Source organism: Sceloporus undulatus, chromosome 4 (genome assembly GCF_019175285.1).
Source record: "Sceloporus undulatus isolate JIND9_A2432 ecotype Alabama chromosome 4, SceUnd_v1.1, whole genome shotgun sequence".
Taxonomy (NCBI): Eukaryota; Metazoa; Chordata; class Lepidosauria; order Squamata; family Phrynosomatidae; genus Sceloporus; species Sceloporus undulatus.
The window spans coordinates 193,267,086-193,285,350 of NC_056525.1; the positions used below are offsets into that span (position 1 = coordinate 193,267,086).

Below are 18,265 nucleotides of genomic sequence, written 5' to 3' on the forward strand. Positions count from 1 at the left end.
CTAATCGTGAAACTATCCCTTTCCAGTTTGCCTACGACTCTCACAAAGGAGTAAAAAAACCAGAGATTGAATAGTACTTGCAGTGCAATAGCACACAACTAACAACATATGATAACATATATGATACCTGAAGGACCGCCTCTCCCGTATATTCCGTCCGCACCCTCAGAACATCTGGGCACTAGCAAGACTGAAGGTGCCTGGGCAAGGCTCACTCCACCAAGAGAAGGACATTCTCCATTGCGCCCCGGCCCTTGGAATGCGCTGCCCAACTGAGCTCCGCTCGGCTACCTCCCTGGCCCAATTCAAAAAGGATCTAAAGACCTTTTTATTCCAGCAAGCATTCCCCGTTTAAATTCCTATGGGCCTCCCTCCTCTCCTGTGGCAAAGAGGATGGGCTAATGGGGCTTTTAGTCTGTTTAATTTTTTGTATAATGTGTATGTGATTTTGATTTTATTGTCGTGTATTGTATTGTTTCTATCTATTGCTGTAAGCCGCCCTGATCTTGAGAAGGAGCGGGATACAAATAAAAAGCTTATTTATTATTTTTATTAACATGATTTATTAAGGGCTGAAACAGATCAACAGTAAGCTCTGGCTTGGGGGCGATATGGGGACATGGCATTTAAATGATGCACGCCCCAACGCTGCCCAAAGCCAGCATTATGCTACCTACCCAACCAGGTGGCAGGCAGCATTGTGGTGCTTCGGTGGAGCAGCGTTCAGACACCACGCTCAGGAGTGCAGAAGAACCGTGGCGTTGGCAGAAAGGGTGGCTTTTTCCACCCCAAAAAGAAGCGGCATTTTGCTCCTTTGTTTTGGGCAAAAAAACTGCAGGATTGGGACTGCGGTGTGCGGCTGCCTCAGTCCCAATCTGGCTCTCAAAGGGGCAGTGTCAAGCTACCTCTTTAGGGCCAATGGCCCGAAGATAGGATTCCAGGCTTAAAGTAATGTGGTAATGGAGTTCATAGGAATCCTTATCTCAGTGAGCTGTGTTCTATAATTTTAATTGTTATGATTTCTGCTAACCCAAGCTTCAGTCATATTTATCCCTGTATTTTTAATAGTTGTTAAGAGAATGCTATAGTTAACCAAGATAATTTTTAAAACTAAGATAAGAAGTTCTGTCTTAAAGGTCAGCTAAAACATATTTCTACATATGCTTGCATGGAACCCCCAAGAGTTATCCTATGAAGTATTACCATTAACTTGATTTTAATTCTACTGGGGAAAAACTTGCCAATTGTTATTGGATGATGGCTATACGTACCATTAGATTTCTCCTGAATTCATAGAACACTTGTACATCTCACTAATTGTTTTCTTTCCTTTTCCTTTAGCCTGTTCAAGTATCACTTGGTGAGTTCAATTTCACATCCTAGTCAATGGTGTAAAACAGGGTAAGAAAACCAAGTATTTATGAACACAGCAGAGATAAGCACAGATTTGTTGTTTTGTGCCTTAAAGTTCTTTCTAGCTTATGGTGCCCCTAAGGCACCCCATCATGGGATTTTATTGGCAAGATTTGTTCAGAGGAGGTTTGTCATTGCCTTCCCCTAAGGCTGAGGGTGCATCATTTACCCAAAGTCACCCAGTGGGTTTCATGGTTAAACAGCAAATCGAACCCTGGTCTCCAGAGTCATAGTCCAACTGCTATGTTACACTGCGTCCCGTCACTATTATTACTAGTAGTAATTACTGTTGTTATCAATAACTACTATTACCATTAATGGATGGATGTTCTGATCCTAGCATAGCTACTTAGAAACATTTCTGAATTAAATTTTTCTTACTTCCATATAAGTGTACTTCGGATTCTAGCCTAGATTTAAAATTCATAAATAAAATCACTATAATTAATAATCTTATTTCTGTTTCCTTTTGGCTTTCAGAAATAGATGAAGATGATGAAACAGATCGAGATATCTTTGATATCAATGAAGGTTTTCAAGGCTAATTGTTTTTTGAATAATAATTTTACGCTTTACATTATAATGTTTATAATAATGGGCATGGTGGTGGTCTTTAAAATGTACTAACCTGTACTGTTGTTTTCTTTCTTCAGCTTTAGGTCTCAATCTCTTTGAGGGTGATATCAGACTTGATAATGGGGTGAGTTCAAATGACCAACATCAGTATAAATTACTACCAGTTAGGGTATGGTGAGAGTATGCATCCATATACTAAACAGATTACAAATCTGAGATGTTTCCTTCCCTAAGAGGTTTATGATGGAGAACCATCTGATCTGTTTGTAAACCCTGCTTTTCAACACAACATTACTGTGGCATGTCCACCGTTCTGCTTGGGGATTTACGAAGAGCTGTGCTAGATTAAGCCAGACACTTTATTCAGAGGCCAGGAACAGGTGCCTTGTAGGATACATTTTTGTGGCCCCCATCACATGTCTACTTGTTCCAGAATACTGTTTTCCCAGTGTCCAACAAGACTCTTAAAGGAAGCCCATAAGCAGGACATGAGTACATAGACCTTCCTGCTTGTATTTCCCAGCAATTGTTTTTCAGAAGTATTCTGATATTAGGCATAATAGACATCCATTTTGACTAACAGCCATTGATAGCCTTGTACTTCATTATTTTGTTTACTCCTCTCTTTAAACCATTCCTTAATTTAACCATGTGCTGAGTGAGATACTACTTCTCATTCTCCTTCCATCTTCTGTATCTTGGAAATGAAGTGTAGCAAGGGGTAAACTAGACAATATACTGAGTACCTTTTTAGAAGAGTGGAATCTATTTTAGAAGTGCTTCTTCAGTTGATGGAATTTGTTTGTCATATCATGCGATTTTCATCAATGACATGTCTCACATTTAGCGTGCTTTACTTTGCGATTGGCCTCTGCAAGGTAAACACAAGCTTAATTTGCAATTCTGGTGGCTGAGGAATATATCCCTGTGGAAATTCTTTTATGGGAGAGAAAATGGTTTATTTGTAAAGAATAATCATTCCATTTAATGCCTGTCTTTTACCTGATAGCTACAAAAACTGCTATCTTTTCAAAATGCACCAATGTTCTCCCATATAGACACACATAGGAGCTGCCTTATATTGAATTAAACCATTTGTTGTACATCTAAAATGAAATTATACTAAGTAAAACCAAGTCCTCCCCATCCCCACAGAGGTAAACACTGGAGAGTTCCTGAAGTTGTTGAAATCCTATACTCCACAGCAGAGCATAAACCCCAGAAGTGCACAAAAATACAGTTGCATATAGCCTAGTCTTACTTATACTCTCTCTCTCTCTCTTTCTCTCTTCTAGACTAGAAACAATTACTCACGTCATATTATAACCATGAAAGATGGTCATCATATTATAAGTGCCTAAAATGCAAAAGATTGCATGAATGTTTTACTGGTTCCAACCATTAGCCTTCTTTCCCTTAATTCCTTGTATTTTCCTTCATTTCCAGCGTCCTGAACGGAACTCCATCATTGGTAATCAGTATCGATGGCCCCACACCATCCCATATGTCCTTGAGGACAGCCTAGGTATGGTCATGATTGTCTTAGAAGTCAGCTGTTACAAAAGTAGTTTTTAAAGTGGGCACTTTCCCCTTTATTTAGCATCTTTTTTTTTAATTTGCCAGAATTAGAGGATAAAAGCAAACACTAACTGTGAGATTCAAGTGGATTTTTTAAAATTAAAAATGTTACTAATGAAAAAATAATACAAACTTCTATAGGATAATTTTAAGATTTTTTTTTATCACAAATGTAACTACCCAAAAAGTAGCTTTAATCCTTCTGGTAGTCCCAACTAGAGTAAACCCATTGAATCAATCAACCTTACCTATATCTTGACTTACTATTCAACAACTGATGCAATGGGACGACTCTAGCTGGATCCAATCAATAGGATTAATAGAACCAGATAGACCGAATGCTATCTAAGCTCCCTTTTCAAAACGTTGCAAAGGAATATTATTTATTTATCTATCTAATTATTACCTGCCTCTCTCCATGGATCAAGGTGGGGAACAACAACACACAAAATCAGTTAAAAGCACACATCAGTTTAAAATAACAAGCCAGACATATGCTGTTTAAAACAACCCACAATTAAAATTTACAATTTAAAAATCATCTGGATAGTTCTGCGGGAAGAGACAGGTCTTTAAATCTGTTTTTACTTCAGACAGAATGTTCAGCTGACGAATCTCTTCCAGAAGGGCATTCCAAAGAATAAGTCCTCTGGCTAACATTTGCCAACTTAGTCCTGGCTGACTGGAGTAAATGGCCCCCATAGGATTTGAGTGTATAGGGCAGATTTTATGGGAGGAGATGATCTTGTAGGTAACCTGGACCCAAACAATGTAGGGCTTTAAATGTAATAACTAACACTTTGTATCTTACCGAGAAACTAATTGGCAGCCAGGTTTTAGTATTGGTGTAATACGATCATTCCTGGATGTCCTAGTAATCAATCTGGCTGCCATATATTCAATTAATTGAAGTTTCCAAACTTGATAAACAGCTAGCCCAATGTATAGTCCATTGCAAAAGTCTGGCCCTGGGGTTACCAGTGCATGCACTTCCATCTTTGGATTCTCTAGTTCTAAGTAGGAGCACAGCTGGCCTAACAGCTGAAGCTGATAGTAAGTACTCCTGACCGTTGCATCTATCTGAGCTGTCATTTGGAGCAATGGATCTAGAAGCACCCACACGCTGCAATCACAGTCTTTCAATAGGAGCATAACCCCATTCAGGATTGGTTGACAAACCTCCAAGTCCAGGTTAGGACCTTTGGCAGTAAGTACCTCCGCTTGTCTCCATTCAGCTTCAGTTTGCTTTTCCTCATCCAGCCCACTAACTTCTCCAGGCATTCATTCAGAGGAGACTCTCTATCCTTAGCTGAGACTATATTTGAAGGTATGGGGAAATATACATACTGCTTATTATAAAATGCATCTGGTTTAGACTAAGCATTATTTGTTGTTGTTATTATTTACCATCAAGTTGACTTAGACTATTGCCATAACAGTCAGTGATATATGGGAATTATGGCTTTACTAAAGATTATATATAATGTGGTATGGGAGGAGGTCAGTGGTGGGGTTGACACCATGAGTTACCACACCAAGTGATGCCAACCCTAGTGACGCCACTGTTAGGGAGTTGGCTGTCACCCTTGAGATCTGATATGGGAGCAGTGGACTTTGACTGTTTGTTGGCTGTTTGTCACCTATGCTCAGTTTGTGAATTTGTTTTTAAAAAAACAGAGTCATACAATGCTACTAAGCCTCCAGTGATCTCAGGTGTAGCAGCCAGGGAGGGAACGAAGGCATTCCTACCACCAAAGAATTCTGCCCTCCAATGAATTTTTGCTTCATCTCCCAAATGTATAGTATTGCAACAGAGCATTTAGAAATACATTTTAGGCATAGAAAGAAAAGGAAAATTCATTCTCAACTTTAACATATGTACTGACAAGACACAGGCATCCAATGTTTCATCAGAGAAAATAAATGCAGGAATCTTGGCTTCTGAAAATAATACATGGGAAGGAATTTCAAGTGGACAGTTTATCTGCAAATTTTGAGAGATATCATGCCACGTTCAGTTTTATTACCGTTACAAATCATTATTGTAAGATGATTTGTGCAATATACATTTACTTCCTAGTCACTGTTATTTAATTTACACAGCTATTTTGCATGTTGAAAATGTTGTCTGTAAACTGATTTTGTTGTCTAGAAGCGTCACAATATACTTTCTAAGTAAAATAATAATAATAATTGGGGATCATTTTTGTCATTATCCCTACAAAGGTTATTTCTATAGAAACCGCTTTTATAGTGACTCATGCCCAAACTGTCAGCCTCCCTTCAATTTTTGTCACTCCTCCCTTCCCTGTGAAAAACCCTGAGTGACTGCCTTCCAAAAGAAACCAAACTAAGGGATGTGTTGTGGTCTTGGGGTACGACAACATTTACAAAGACCCTAGGGAAAAGATTATCCAGCCTCTCTATGTGCACGGAAAGTAAAAAGAATGTGAATTCTATTCATATTGTATCTACTAATCAAGGAACAATGTCCCTTATAAGGAAGATTCTATGGATTATCTTAAAAAAACAAAACAAAAAAACAATGACATCCAGTTTGGAATTAAGAACAATTTTAGTATTTCTTTAATTGAATTTGCTTACATTTGTACCTTCTTTTGTTCTCTCTTCTCTGTTAAAATTCAACTTGTAGTATCTTCAAGCTAGAGGTTTGGGTTTTATTTTATGGTTTTGTTCTAAAAAAATGATTTATAGTGGTGATTGCTTACTTAGAGCATGCCTATAGCACCCAATAGCTGAAACTCTGAATAGAACTAGCTGCTTGACTGAATGCTTGAAACTGAGAAACAGAAGAGGTTGGGTTATTACTCAAATAAACTTGTTGTTGTTGTTGTTTGCTGTCAAGTCTACTTCTATTTATGCTGACTCTTTCAACAAGAGACCACCAAGAACTCAGGATTTGAAAAGTCAGGGCCATGTCTTCTGTGGTTGTGTCAATCCAACAGTAACATGGTCTTTCACTTTTTCCATTGCCTTCCACTTAACTGAACATTATCCTCTTTTCCAATAAATCATGTCATCTCATTATATCCTACAAGTACAATTGCCTTAGTTCAGCCATTTTGGCTTCTAGTGAGAGTTCAGGCTTGGTTTGCGCTACAACCTATTTATGCTCATTATATTTGTTTGCTTAATATTCAGCTGTTACCCTAGTTTTTGGCATTCTTCCTAAACTTTCATTAGAAGTCATTCCAGGTCTTTCCTATTTTTTTGGCTACTAATATGGTATAATCTGCATATCTTAAACTGTTGATGTTCCTTCTCCCAGTTTCCATACCTTCCCTCAGGTATAATCCCATTTCCCATATGATATCTTCTGTATATAAACTGAACTGATAGGGCATAAAATGCACCCTTGTGTAGACCCCTGTCAATTAGAAACCATTCTTTTCCTTACAGTGTTTCAACCATATAATTAATTTAATTAACTTTTTAATATTTTTTGTTTTTATTGTGTTAAATTAATTAGCCCTGAGAGAAAGGCCTATCAAGCAATCAGTCAATCAATCAATCAATCAATCACTGAATCAATCAAACAAACAACTAAATGTTGGTATAGTTTTTGGATGCAAGAGGAGATAGTTATTATTTTAATGCAACAGTAAGTAATTCTTTGTTTTTCTTTCAGATATGAATGCAAAGGGGCTTATCCTGAAAGCATTTGAACGGTATCGATTAAAAACCTGTATTGATTTCAAACCTTGGGAAGGTGAAGCAAATTACATATCAGTGTTCAAAGGGAGTGGGTAAGAGGAATCATAATTTAAGTAATCTTCTTTTCTTCTTTATATTCTCTGTGGAATCCCACATGTAACATCTCGCTGTACATTGCTAGATTAAGAACATTCTAGAGCTTTACGTAGGGAGCTAGTGTTCAATGTTTGCTTGCTGAAAAGTGAGGGTACAATTTATGCATGACATTAAAAGAGAGTGAGCATCTTCTCATTCTTTTTGGATCTTCCTCACTTACTATCATGATCAGTCTTTTGCATACTCTCTGTATGCCGGGGTGAGAACTGTGCAGCCTACAGGTTTCATCTGCCCCCTGAAAGCTTTCTGTGTAGCCCACGGTCCCTCCTGGAAAACCCTCCCCCCAGTTTTAAAATATTTTGTGGACAAAAAATGAGAGCCGAGCCTTTGAAAGATATTAGGAGACAGAATTCTCCAATAAAACAAACCCTCTCTCTTGGTTTTATTTTATTTTTTAAAATAAATTTCAGAAATCCCAGGTGACTGGAAGATCATTCCCAGTTTTGTAAAAGGGATGGGTGCAACCTGCATAAAAACAGGGCAGCTGTAGCCTCTATTTCTCCATTTCCACTCTTTGTGGATCATGTTGTTGTTGTATGCCTTCAAGTCGTTTGCCATTTATGGTGACCCTAAGGCAAACCTGTCTTGGGATTTCTTAGCAGAATTTGTTCAAAGGGGTTTGCCTTTGCCTTCCTTTGAGGTTTAGAAAGTGTGATTTGCCCAAGGTCACTTAATGGATTTCCATGTGAGGATTTAAACCCTGGTCTCCCAGTGGCATAGTCCAACACTCAATACACTTACTACACCATGCTGGCTCAGAGAAAGAGGATTAGATTGGGGCTATTTGAGTATTTCTGAGAGAGATGTCTACAGCTGCAGAATATGGAGGTATTTAAAATAATAGTTTTGCAATAAATGTTAGGCAGTCAGAGTACACTTCTGAAATTGGTTCAGGGTATAAATACGGGGCATTACAAGTATGTAACCACTTGGTTACCAAGCAGTCAGGCTTTTCTTTGGCTTGCATTCAGAGACCTCTTTATGTAGACATTCCCCAGGTTACACAGTGGTCTGCAGTCTGTCTTTCTCTCCCCACTCTGGTTGCCTTAGTTCCCTCCTATGGAGTTAAGCCAGTTATGCTATGCTAGCTCTCAATGAGATCTCAGCCTTAAACTCCAATTTTAACTCAAAGGAAGACTACTACTTCATCTGTTTAGATCAGGGGTAGGCAACCTGCGGCCCGCGGGCCGGATGCGGCCCGGCGAGGCCTTGGGATCGGCCCCAGCCCGGTCCTGCCGCCGATTGCCGCCGGGGCCTTTGGGGGGGCAATTGTCTATAGAAGCCTCAGAAACATGCATTTATATTAACATTTTTTAAAAAATCAGCAAATTTTTTCGTGTGCCCTCCACTTTTTAAAAAAAGTATCCACCATTTGAAAATTTTGTCCTACATTTGTCCCGGTTAATTTATTTATTTAAAAATTTAAAAAAATATTTAATTATTTATTTTTTGGCTTTGGTCCCCCAGTTGTCTGAGGGACAGCAACACGGCCCCCGGCTCAAAACGGTTGCCTACCCCTGGTTTAGATGATCACAAAATTATTAATACCTACAAATCATTTTCTCCAGTTGATGCACATTCCCCTTCACCATAATATGCTTCCTTATACACCTCATTCAGGACCAGTCCTGTATAGCTGTCATCAACCCTCAGGTGAATGGGAATTCAGGAGCATATAAGTACTTGCATGTTTACAAAATGTCGATCAGCTTGTGTTACAGCAAAGTAGTTTCCAGCCTCAAACAGGGCAGAAAATGCCTAGATCTGAAAGGAAGTTACCATATTGCTAATAATAGAAACAAATTATTGCCTGGTTTGTATTGCCTTTGTTTTCCCAAAATGGCTAAAAAGGAATAGAGCCTGGCATCAATGTTCCCTCAAGACCACCTTAAACACCAATTGAAAGCAAACATCTCGATCAAGATGGAGGCAGAGACTCTGACACAGTCACTTTTCTTCCCTGGTATGATTCTTAACATCTTTGTCTGATGAGTAAGCCAGTGAGATTTGAAAACTTGTATGATGTGGTGTAGTGGTTTGAGTAATGGACTGCAACTCTGAAGACCAGGGTTTGAGTCTCAGCTCAGCCATGAAACCTTGGGCAAGTCACATGCTCTCAGCCTCAGGGGAAGGCAATAGCAAACTCCCACTGAACAAATGTTGCCAAAGAAAACCCCATGATAGGTTTGCCTTAGGGTTGCCTTAAGTCAGAAATGACTTGAGCGCATACAACACCCCTCCCATACACACAGACTGTATTTTACATCTTTTGACTGTCCTAATAATGATATCAATGTGATGTATATTTTGGGGTTTTGTGCATTTTGCTGCATGGCCAACATGAGTATATCATCATCATCATCATCATCATCATCATCATCACATCATTTCTTCCCAGGTCTCCCCTGGATTGAGGCAGGGGACAACAACAATTAACAACAGTATAAATTAGAGAGAAGAAACTTGTAGGAACCAGAACAGCTGAATTCCTAGGTCTGCTTCTCTCTTCTGCTAGAGTGCTTTTAGCACAGCACATGAAAGTCAGCTGATTATCTAGTCTGGGCCTGGAATTTGTCTCCTTTCTACACATAGTTTTCTATCATTGCTCAGAATGCGGAAACAGAGTAGGCCATTTTTATAGATGTTAAATGGTGTTGATGGAAAATTCTGTTCTCTGTCTAGTGCAACATGTTCTCCTTTTGGTGTCTTATTACTAAAGTCATACAAGGTATACCATTATTTAGCCTTCCAATTATAATTTCGCCTTCTGGAGAATGAGTGCATGAACACCTGATGCACACTCACTGGTCCGCAAAGTCTCAATTTACCATTATTGTGGGGATGTGGAAAGAGTAGAAGTGAGAAACTGCCTGGTTTTCAACTGTACTTCAACATTTTCATATTTTAATTAACTTTCTTTTTTAACTAAAGAGTAACAGATCTTGCTGGAAGAAAGCCTGGCTGGGTTTTGATCCAAAATTCACAGAGTTTCAGATTTTTCAAACAATTCAGAACAGTTTATGAATTTCCCATCGTATTTCTGAAATATACACCTAGGATGAAAACAGTTGTTCATACAGGATCATTTCTATGGACAGAGCAGGGGTGGGCAATGGTTAAGGGTTAGGACCCCACATTAGAGGTCTGCACCACTCCACTGTGTTCATTTTTTAAAATGCCTCAAATGCTTCTATTGCTGTAGGGGAACAAAAGTGCCAGTTTGTTTTGTTTATTTCATGTTGTGCCATTAATTCAGATATTTTTCACATTCATAGTACTGAGTATTGATGCATCAAGTGGTTATGATACCAGTTGAATCCACATCAATTCCAGGTTTAGCACAACAAAATGCAAAAAGTCAAAGAGGGTATGTGAATACATCTGCAAGATACTTATCTCTGTGTTTGACTTAGCTACATGAGAATTCATTTGTGCCATTCCATGCCTTAGATCTACTCCCAGTTTGCAGTGCCAAGTAAAATAGTAGAGTATGGAGAGTAAGCAGCTGTATATTAATAACATCCATGCATGTAGCTGCATTTCTAGATCGGGTTAGGCAACCTTTTGAGCCGGGGGCCGGGTTGCTGTCCCTCAGGCGACTGGGGGGGCCGAAGCTGGGGGGTGGAGCTTCGACCCTCTGGGGCGGGCCACATGCCGGGGCGGAGCTTTACCTCCGGGGCCAGGCCTCCCCATTTTTTGACGAGACCAGCAAAAAGCTGGGGGGGGGGCCTGCCAGTGCTGAGGACCCCTGGAAGGCCCAGTGACTGCACGGGCTCCAGAGGCCCCAGCCGCCATGGAGCCCCCCACAGAGGCCCCTGCCGCCCTGGGAGCCCGATGGGGCCCCAAGACGGCAGCGGGCACCCAGAGGCCCCCTGCCCCCTGGGAGCCCTGCAGGGCCCCAGGGACGCAGCGGGCTCTGCAGAGGCCCCCTGCACCCTGGGAGCCCCCTGGAGGGTCCCAGAGACGGCAGCGGCTCGCCACGCAGGCCCCCTGCCGCCCTGGGAGCCCCCTCGGGACCCCAGGATGCGCAGCAGGCCCCGCAGAGGCCCCCTGCCGCCCTGGGACCCTCCTCAGGGCCCCAGGGACCAAGCGGGCCTGCAGAGGCCCCCTGCCGCCCTGGGAGCCCTCCTGTAGGGCCCCAGGGATGGCAGCGGGCCCCGCAAGGCCCCTGCCACCCTGGGAGTCTAAACGGGCCCTGAACGGCAGCGGGCCTCCCAGAGGCCCATGCCGCCCTGACCCTCCTGCAGGGCCCAGACCAGCGGCCCTCAGAGCCCCTGCCGCCCTGGGGGCCCCCTGGAGGGTCCAGAGACGGTAGCGGGCCTCCTAGAGGCCCGCCCGCCGTTGCTGCCGCTGCCGCGGCGGCCGCTCTGGGCGCCGCATTTTGGCGAAAAAATGGTGGTGCCCATAGCCCCAGAGGCCGCTATGGGCGCCGCCATTTTGCCACCCAAGATGGCGGCGCCCAGGGGTGAAAACCCGCGACGGCGTCCGCTGCGGTGGCGGCGGCGGCGGCAAGAGCAGCTGGGGGCGGCAGCCAGGCCTCGCGGGCTGCATCCGGCCCGCAGGCCGGAGGTTGCCGACCCCTGTCTTAGATGTATGAGGCGAACATTATCAGGTGGCAACTTTTAACAGAGCTTTTCTGTGCATAATTCAAAGGATCCCCTAAAAATATCATTTTTCAGTTACTGAATCAGGCATTTTGCAGAACTGGAAAAAAAATTTTGGATGATAGATTCCAGAATCCACTGACTTCTAGGAGTTATAGTGCTGGTAACTTCCAAAGTTCCAGGCTGGTGTTAGGGATGGCATTGTAGGGCACCTGCCGAAGCTAACCTCTGCAGTGGGCCTGCTGCCAATCATTAACCTGGGCTCTTCCTGCTCCTCTTTCATGCCTGTAAGTGCAATGAACATCCACTGACCATTCAAGAAGAGCTTTCCTCTGGGTTACCAAACAATTTGAACCCAGAGCAATAGCATTAGTGGCAAAGAAGACAGAGACCCAGTAAAAACGGGTGCTTTCTGGCACCTGGGGCCAAAATTAGGGCTCGGGGGGAGGAATATCCACATGCTCCCGAGCCCTAGTGCGCAGCGGCAGTTCCATCATGGCAGCCTCACATCCACACAGGGGCTGCCATGATGATGCAAGCACGGCACAGCATCCGCACATCAGGGCGCCACACTTGCATCATTGACACACCACAGTGCGCCAATGGTGCACTGAAGGTGGTGGCCATGCGTGCCAAAAAGAACCTACTTTTAGCGGGTCCTTTTTGGTGTGGAGGGAGCCCACGCAGTTTGGTTGCTGCAGGCTCCCTGAGGAGCAAAAACAAGTGGCTCCAGCCCACCCTTTCAGGGTGGTCTGTTGAGCCCCAGACTGACTAAGGGAGAGGAAGAATCAAGGGCATCTTGCTTGAGTTCTTCCCAATTTTTTTAAAGCTACACTCCATTGAATAAATGAGGTTTTGAAGAATATGTTATAATAGCTGACAGTTCTATCTGATTTGAAATGTGGATGCAAATTTATACCATCATGCATATTTCATAAAGCAAATGGGGCTGTGCATATTCAAGCCCCATAGGCTTGAATGGGGGGATGTATGCGGGGCACACACCATGTGCGTGCGTCCCATTGATGTTAATGGCAGTTGCCCCTTCATAGATTTTCAAGTCTGCGCATCTCAATTCCATGGACTTGGAGGGGCAACTGTAATTTCAAGCCATGGACGCTTGAATCAATGAATAAAGAATCAATGGATATGAAGGACCAACTTAGTGATCATGAATATGAGCAGTTATGGATGAATAAATCTACATGATTCTGGCCTTCCTTTCATTGTATGCTCAGGGTAGGGCAAGATCATATACAGCGCAGATCCATATCACTTTTATATTCTTTCTTAGATGCTGGTCCTATGTAGGAAAACGCCAAGGAGGAAGGCAAGAACTCTCCATAGGAGCCAACTGCGACAGAATTGCAACAATTGAACATGAATTCCTTCATGCACTGGGATTTTGGCACGAGCAGTCACGATCCGATCGAGATGATTATGTCACGATAATGCGAGACAGAATTCAAGCTGGTAACAAATCTAACTTTCCTTTATTGTCAAACTATTTATAGATCTCAAATGCTCCTGTTTGTCTTTCAAGAAAAAGCTGGTGCACATTTGCTATCTTTGGGGCCATTCAGACTTCCTTTTGTACCGAATTTTAACCCAGATTAAAAGTCGGAAGTTCCCATTGGCACTGGTTTAAACACATCAGAATTAGGGTCTTGCACAACCAATCCAGGGCAGATCTCCCTTAGAGCGTTTTTTCCAAAAGTGGATTATTTTTCGTGTCTTTTAGGAAAACCCATTTCTTCCCTGCTGCCGGCAAATGTGAACTTGAACCCAATCATGATTGGGTCAAGTTCAGGGGAGGGATTTAAGTCAGAGTGAGGGCAGAGAGCAGAACATGCCTCCCCTCTTGCAGGCAGCTTTCTCTCTCTCTCTCTCTTTTCGTAATTTTATTTTTGAGAGATTATGCAAATGCTTGTTTTACAGGTTGATACATATTGATAGAATGTGTCTGCTTGTCCTACATTTCCCTTTTGTTTGCTTTTTTTCTTTTTTTTGTCCCCTCCTTTCCTCCCTTCCAAGCCTTTGTCTTTGTTATTCCTTGATCTCTCTTGTGATGGTGATGGGGAGGTGGAAATTCCACTTTCTGCTTGCATGAAAACATTCTTGCTGGAGCAATGAAAGCCAAAGATGTAAACATGCAGCTTTTGTGACTCCAACAGCACTGGTTTTGTTTGCCCAGAATAATATAGAGGTTCCCCGTCCCCCACTAATAATATCTGCCTGATAAAACTTGGAAAGCTAGTATAATGTTTTCTTCACTTTCTGGTTGGTCCAGTAAAGGTATTATCAGTGTGTATTTTGGATTAAGTATTTTGCTTAACAGTCAACATGCTCCTGCAATATTTAACTAAGGAAGCAAATTTGTAATGTTTGCCTTATTTATAAATATACAAGCAGAGCATGAATAAAGGCAAACAGATAGCCCTACAAGAAAGATGCCCAGAGAGCCACTTCGACATCTTTCACTGTCATTTTCAGCAAACTGTGGCAGCTAGAAAATCTCAATTCTCTCTTCAAAACGGGAATTTTTTTTAAACACACACACACACACACCTCTACCTACCTTGCATTTGTCCCTCCCCTCAAATAAAGAAAGGCCATTTACTCAAACACAGATGTTCTTCAGGTGTATTTGGGTATCGAGAAACTGTTTCTTAACAATTAGCTCTGAGGAGACATCCGCTAATGACCAACCAGCATCCTGCCTAATACATACATGTTTGGCAGTTAACAGTACAGTCGGCCCTCCACATTTGTGGCTTTGACTTTTGAAGATTTGATTATTCACATATTTGATTATCATGTTCTCTCTAGAAATCTCTAGGTCTCCCAGTGTGACTCCATGGTCAACGCACACCAGAAGTTGTGCTGGAGGACCTAGAGATTTCTAGAAAGAACACTTTTTTAGGAATTTGTAGGTTCTGCAGTGCAATTCTATGGTCAGCTTCTGGCAGATTTAAGAATGTGGTTAATACTTTAATCTAAATCAGGAGGAGAATCATACCATAGGACTGCAACTTCCAGCATTCCTCACCATTGCCTATGCTGGCTAGGGCTGATGGTACCTATAGTCTAACATACTGGAATCCTATAACATCAACAGGATTAAAAGTACTTAGTTCTGGTTTTATCACTGTGATGAGCCATTTCTTTTATTCTTTTTATTTCATTTCTTTTTCTTTTTGTCAGGTAAAGAAAGTAATTTCAACAAATATGATGATAAAACATCAGACTTTCTTAATATCCCTTATGACTATAACTCAGTGATGCACTACAGTAAAACTGCCTTCATGAATGGAACAGAACCAACCATCGTCACAAACATCCCAGCCTTCATTGATGTGATTGGGCAGCGAATTGATTTTAGTGAATATGATATCCAGAAACTGAGTCGACTGTACAACTGCTGTAAGTGTTTCAGGCTTCAATGCAACTTTTCTTTTTTCCGGGATGACTTTCTTGACTTTTTTTTTTTGGCTTTGCTTTCTTCTTGTTGTTTTTGTTGTTTTGGGGCGAGATTGGTAGCTCAAAGAAAAATGGTTTTGTTCTGTATGAAGACCACTCTGAAACTCAAAATCTTTCACACTTTAATCTCAGGCTTGCAAATGATTGCTTGCCTTGCCAACATTGTTTTGGGGGACCACCTCCTATTTCACAACAATCTGCACTAGAAGTCTCCCCCATTTAATTAGGAAGAGAAGCCATGATCCATCCTAGGAGCGGAGGAGCAGCTATTAATAGAGGTTGAATCTTGTTGAAAGAATTCTTTCTGGGTCTTGGCTCAAAGTTCACTGTTAGATTCCAAGAACAGAATTAGTTGAGGTTAACATTCATTAACCTAAATAACAGGAATATTGATAACATGTGTGTTATTTTATAAGCTAGCAGATATTTGTGTCATAATTGAAACATGAATATTTTAAAATGTAACTGGAAAGAAGCAAATGTTGCTGCCTTGGAAAAGATGTACATGCTTGAAATGTCTCAAGTAATTGAATTAAATGGAACTGTTGTTGTTGTGTGCCTTTAAGTCTTTTCCAGCTTAAGATGAACCTATCACAGGGTTTTCTTACCAAACCCTAAGAGGAGGTTTGCCATTGCCATCTTCTGAGGCTGAGAGAGTGTGACTTGAAATTGAATTACTCTCTCATCTTTCCCTTCTATGTGCAATTTCACTGTTTTATTTCACTCTTTTGTTCTTGTATATTTTATTTCCCCACTTTTTTTTAATGGAGAGATACTGACAAAGCAGAATAGACCAGTGCTTCTGAGGCTATCTGGTGTGCAGGACTGGCAATTATTGTTTATCAGTACACAAAAGACTGGCACTAAATTTGTGCCCATTGGGTATAATTGGTTCTTTCTATTCTGGAAACATGCCAGGGGCTGCCAACCAATCACTCAGGGACTGGCACTGGTTTAGAAACACCACTTTCAAAAGCACTGGTAGAGATGTCATAGTGATTAGATTTTTGTATAGGTAGGTGGTCTTTCTTATTGCCACTTCTACAAGGAATGTTGTTCATAAAAGAATGTGTCATAATAAATTTGTTAGTCCTTAAAGTATCACAAAATCCTTTCTTGGTTCCCCCCCCCTTTCATATTGTACATTGTTGACCATATCTGCATTTCAGAGATGTTTTGATTTTACCAGTAATGGAGGAAAGATGCAGACAGGTCTATTAAACAAGTAAGACAGATTATTTAGGTGTAGAATTCATTGATTTAAAATAAAACTAACACCTAATTAATGTGTTCTTTGAAGTAGTAATAGAATCAGCTCACAGCATCAGTTGATTGTAAGATGATGAGTTTGTAGAAAGTTTGATCCTTGAAACTATTGGTTCTTTTACAAAAAATAAAAAATAAAATTAGATATGGAGATAACTATGATTGTATCATCAACTTAAGAAAAAGGGTGTTAAAGCTGCTGGCATCTTGGTCCCAGTTTGATTCATGACCCTCTACTATTGCCTTTTAAACAAACAAACAAACAAACAAACACAGAGATCTCTTATTACATCTAGTTTGGATCAAAGCACTAAGCACCAATTATTTTGAGTAAATCTTAAAAGTCTAACAAACATTTAATTTACATTGTAGGTAAAGGCTTTTTCTTCTTCTTTGTAATTGTAGCTTCCTCCTTAAGCTTTATGGATACGTGCAGCTTTGAACTTCCTAATGTGTGTGGCATGATTCAAAATACAGAGGATAATGCTGACTGGCAGCGCATAACTCAAGTTTCTAGTGGACCTCAGACTGATCATACCTACACAGGAGTCTGCCAAGGTAATATAAAGCAATTGTGCTTATCTTTTAGAGAAGTATTTTCTGAGGGTTCATTTGTTCATTGACATCATTAATTGGTGTTGGTGTTGGAAAATGGAGCTGCTAGTGATCTCTGGCAACACAGGACACCAGCACATATGTCTAGTGTAAATATTTGAAATGCTGAAACTTTTCAATTTTGGAAACTATTTGTTCACAGAGGTTCATGTACATGACGTGACTGCACCTTTGGAATGTATTGCATGCAGCCTTACTCCTTACTTTGCCTAATATTTCCAAGATGTTCTCGACTGGTTTAGATCTTACTTGTCTGGCAGATCTTTTGCAGTAGTTGCAGGGGGTCTGACTTCCTCTCCTGTTCCCTTATCTGTTGGAGTTCCCCAGGGCTCTTTTCTGGGTCCCCTTCTGTTTTCTCTCTACACACTGTCCTTAGGAAAACTCATCAGCTCTTTTGGTTTTTCCTACCATCTGTATGCCGATGACACCCAGCTGTATCTTTCTGCCCCTGACCTTTCTCCAAGGCTTGAACAGCAAATCTTGCCTTACAGCTGTCTCACAGTGGATGCGCCATCGGCATTTGAAGCTCAACATGTCCAAGACGGAGCTTTTTGTCTTTCCTCCTAAGCCCACCCTTCAACACTCCTTTTCTGTCTCTGTGGACAACATTTCCATTCAACCAGTCCAGCAAGCCCACAGTCTTGGTTTTATCTTTGACTCTTCTCTGTCGTGTATCTCTCAGATCCAGACCACAGCCAAGGCTTGTAGATTCTTTTTATACAACATTGCCAAAATCCGACCATATCTCTCCGCCTCTACTGCCAAGATCCTGGTCCATGCCCTAGTGATCTCACGACTTGACTACTGTAATGTCCTCCTGGCTGGGCTTCCTCTTTCTCACCTCCGTCCTTTAATCTCTGTCCAGCATTCAGCTGCACGCATTATCACTTCCACCCACCGCT

The 18,265-nt window shown here is 41.4% G+C and overlaps 2 protein-coding genes across 2 annotated transcripts in view; one reads left to right on the top strand and one right to left on the bottom strand.

The window, feature by feature from the left end:
* The window catches only part of LOC121928461 (opsin-5-like), an 896,145-nt gene that overhangs the window by 243,552 nt on the left and 634,328 nt on the right, over nucleotides 1–18,265 (bottom strand). The gene's annotated exons all lie outside the window — the stretch shown is intronic.
* Nucleotides 1–18,265, top strand: part of MEP1B (meprin A subunit beta) — a 30,838-nt gene that overhangs the window by 169 nt on the left and 12,404 nt on the right. The window contains exons 2-9 of the mRNA XM_042464436.1: nucleotides 1,342–1,360; nucleotides 1,894–1,944; nucleotides 2,067–2,113; nucleotides 3,436–3,514; nucleotides 7,217–7,334; nucleotides 13,297–13,475; nucleotides 15,207–15,425; nucleotides 17,154–17,306. Coding sequence (XP_042320370.1) covers nucleotides 1,342–1,360; nucleotides 1,894–1,944; nucleotides 2,067–2,113; nucleotides 3,436–3,514; nucleotides 7,217–7,334; nucleotides 13,297–13,475; nucleotides 15,207–15,425; nucleotides 17,154–17,306 — 865 coding nt within the window. The remainder of the gene's footprint in view (nucleotides 1–1,341; nucleotides 1,361–1,893; nucleotides 1,945–2,066; nucleotides 2,114–3,435; nucleotides 3,515–7,216; nucleotides 7,335–13,296; nucleotides 13,476–15,206; nucleotides 15,426–17,153; nucleotides 17,307–18,265) is intronic.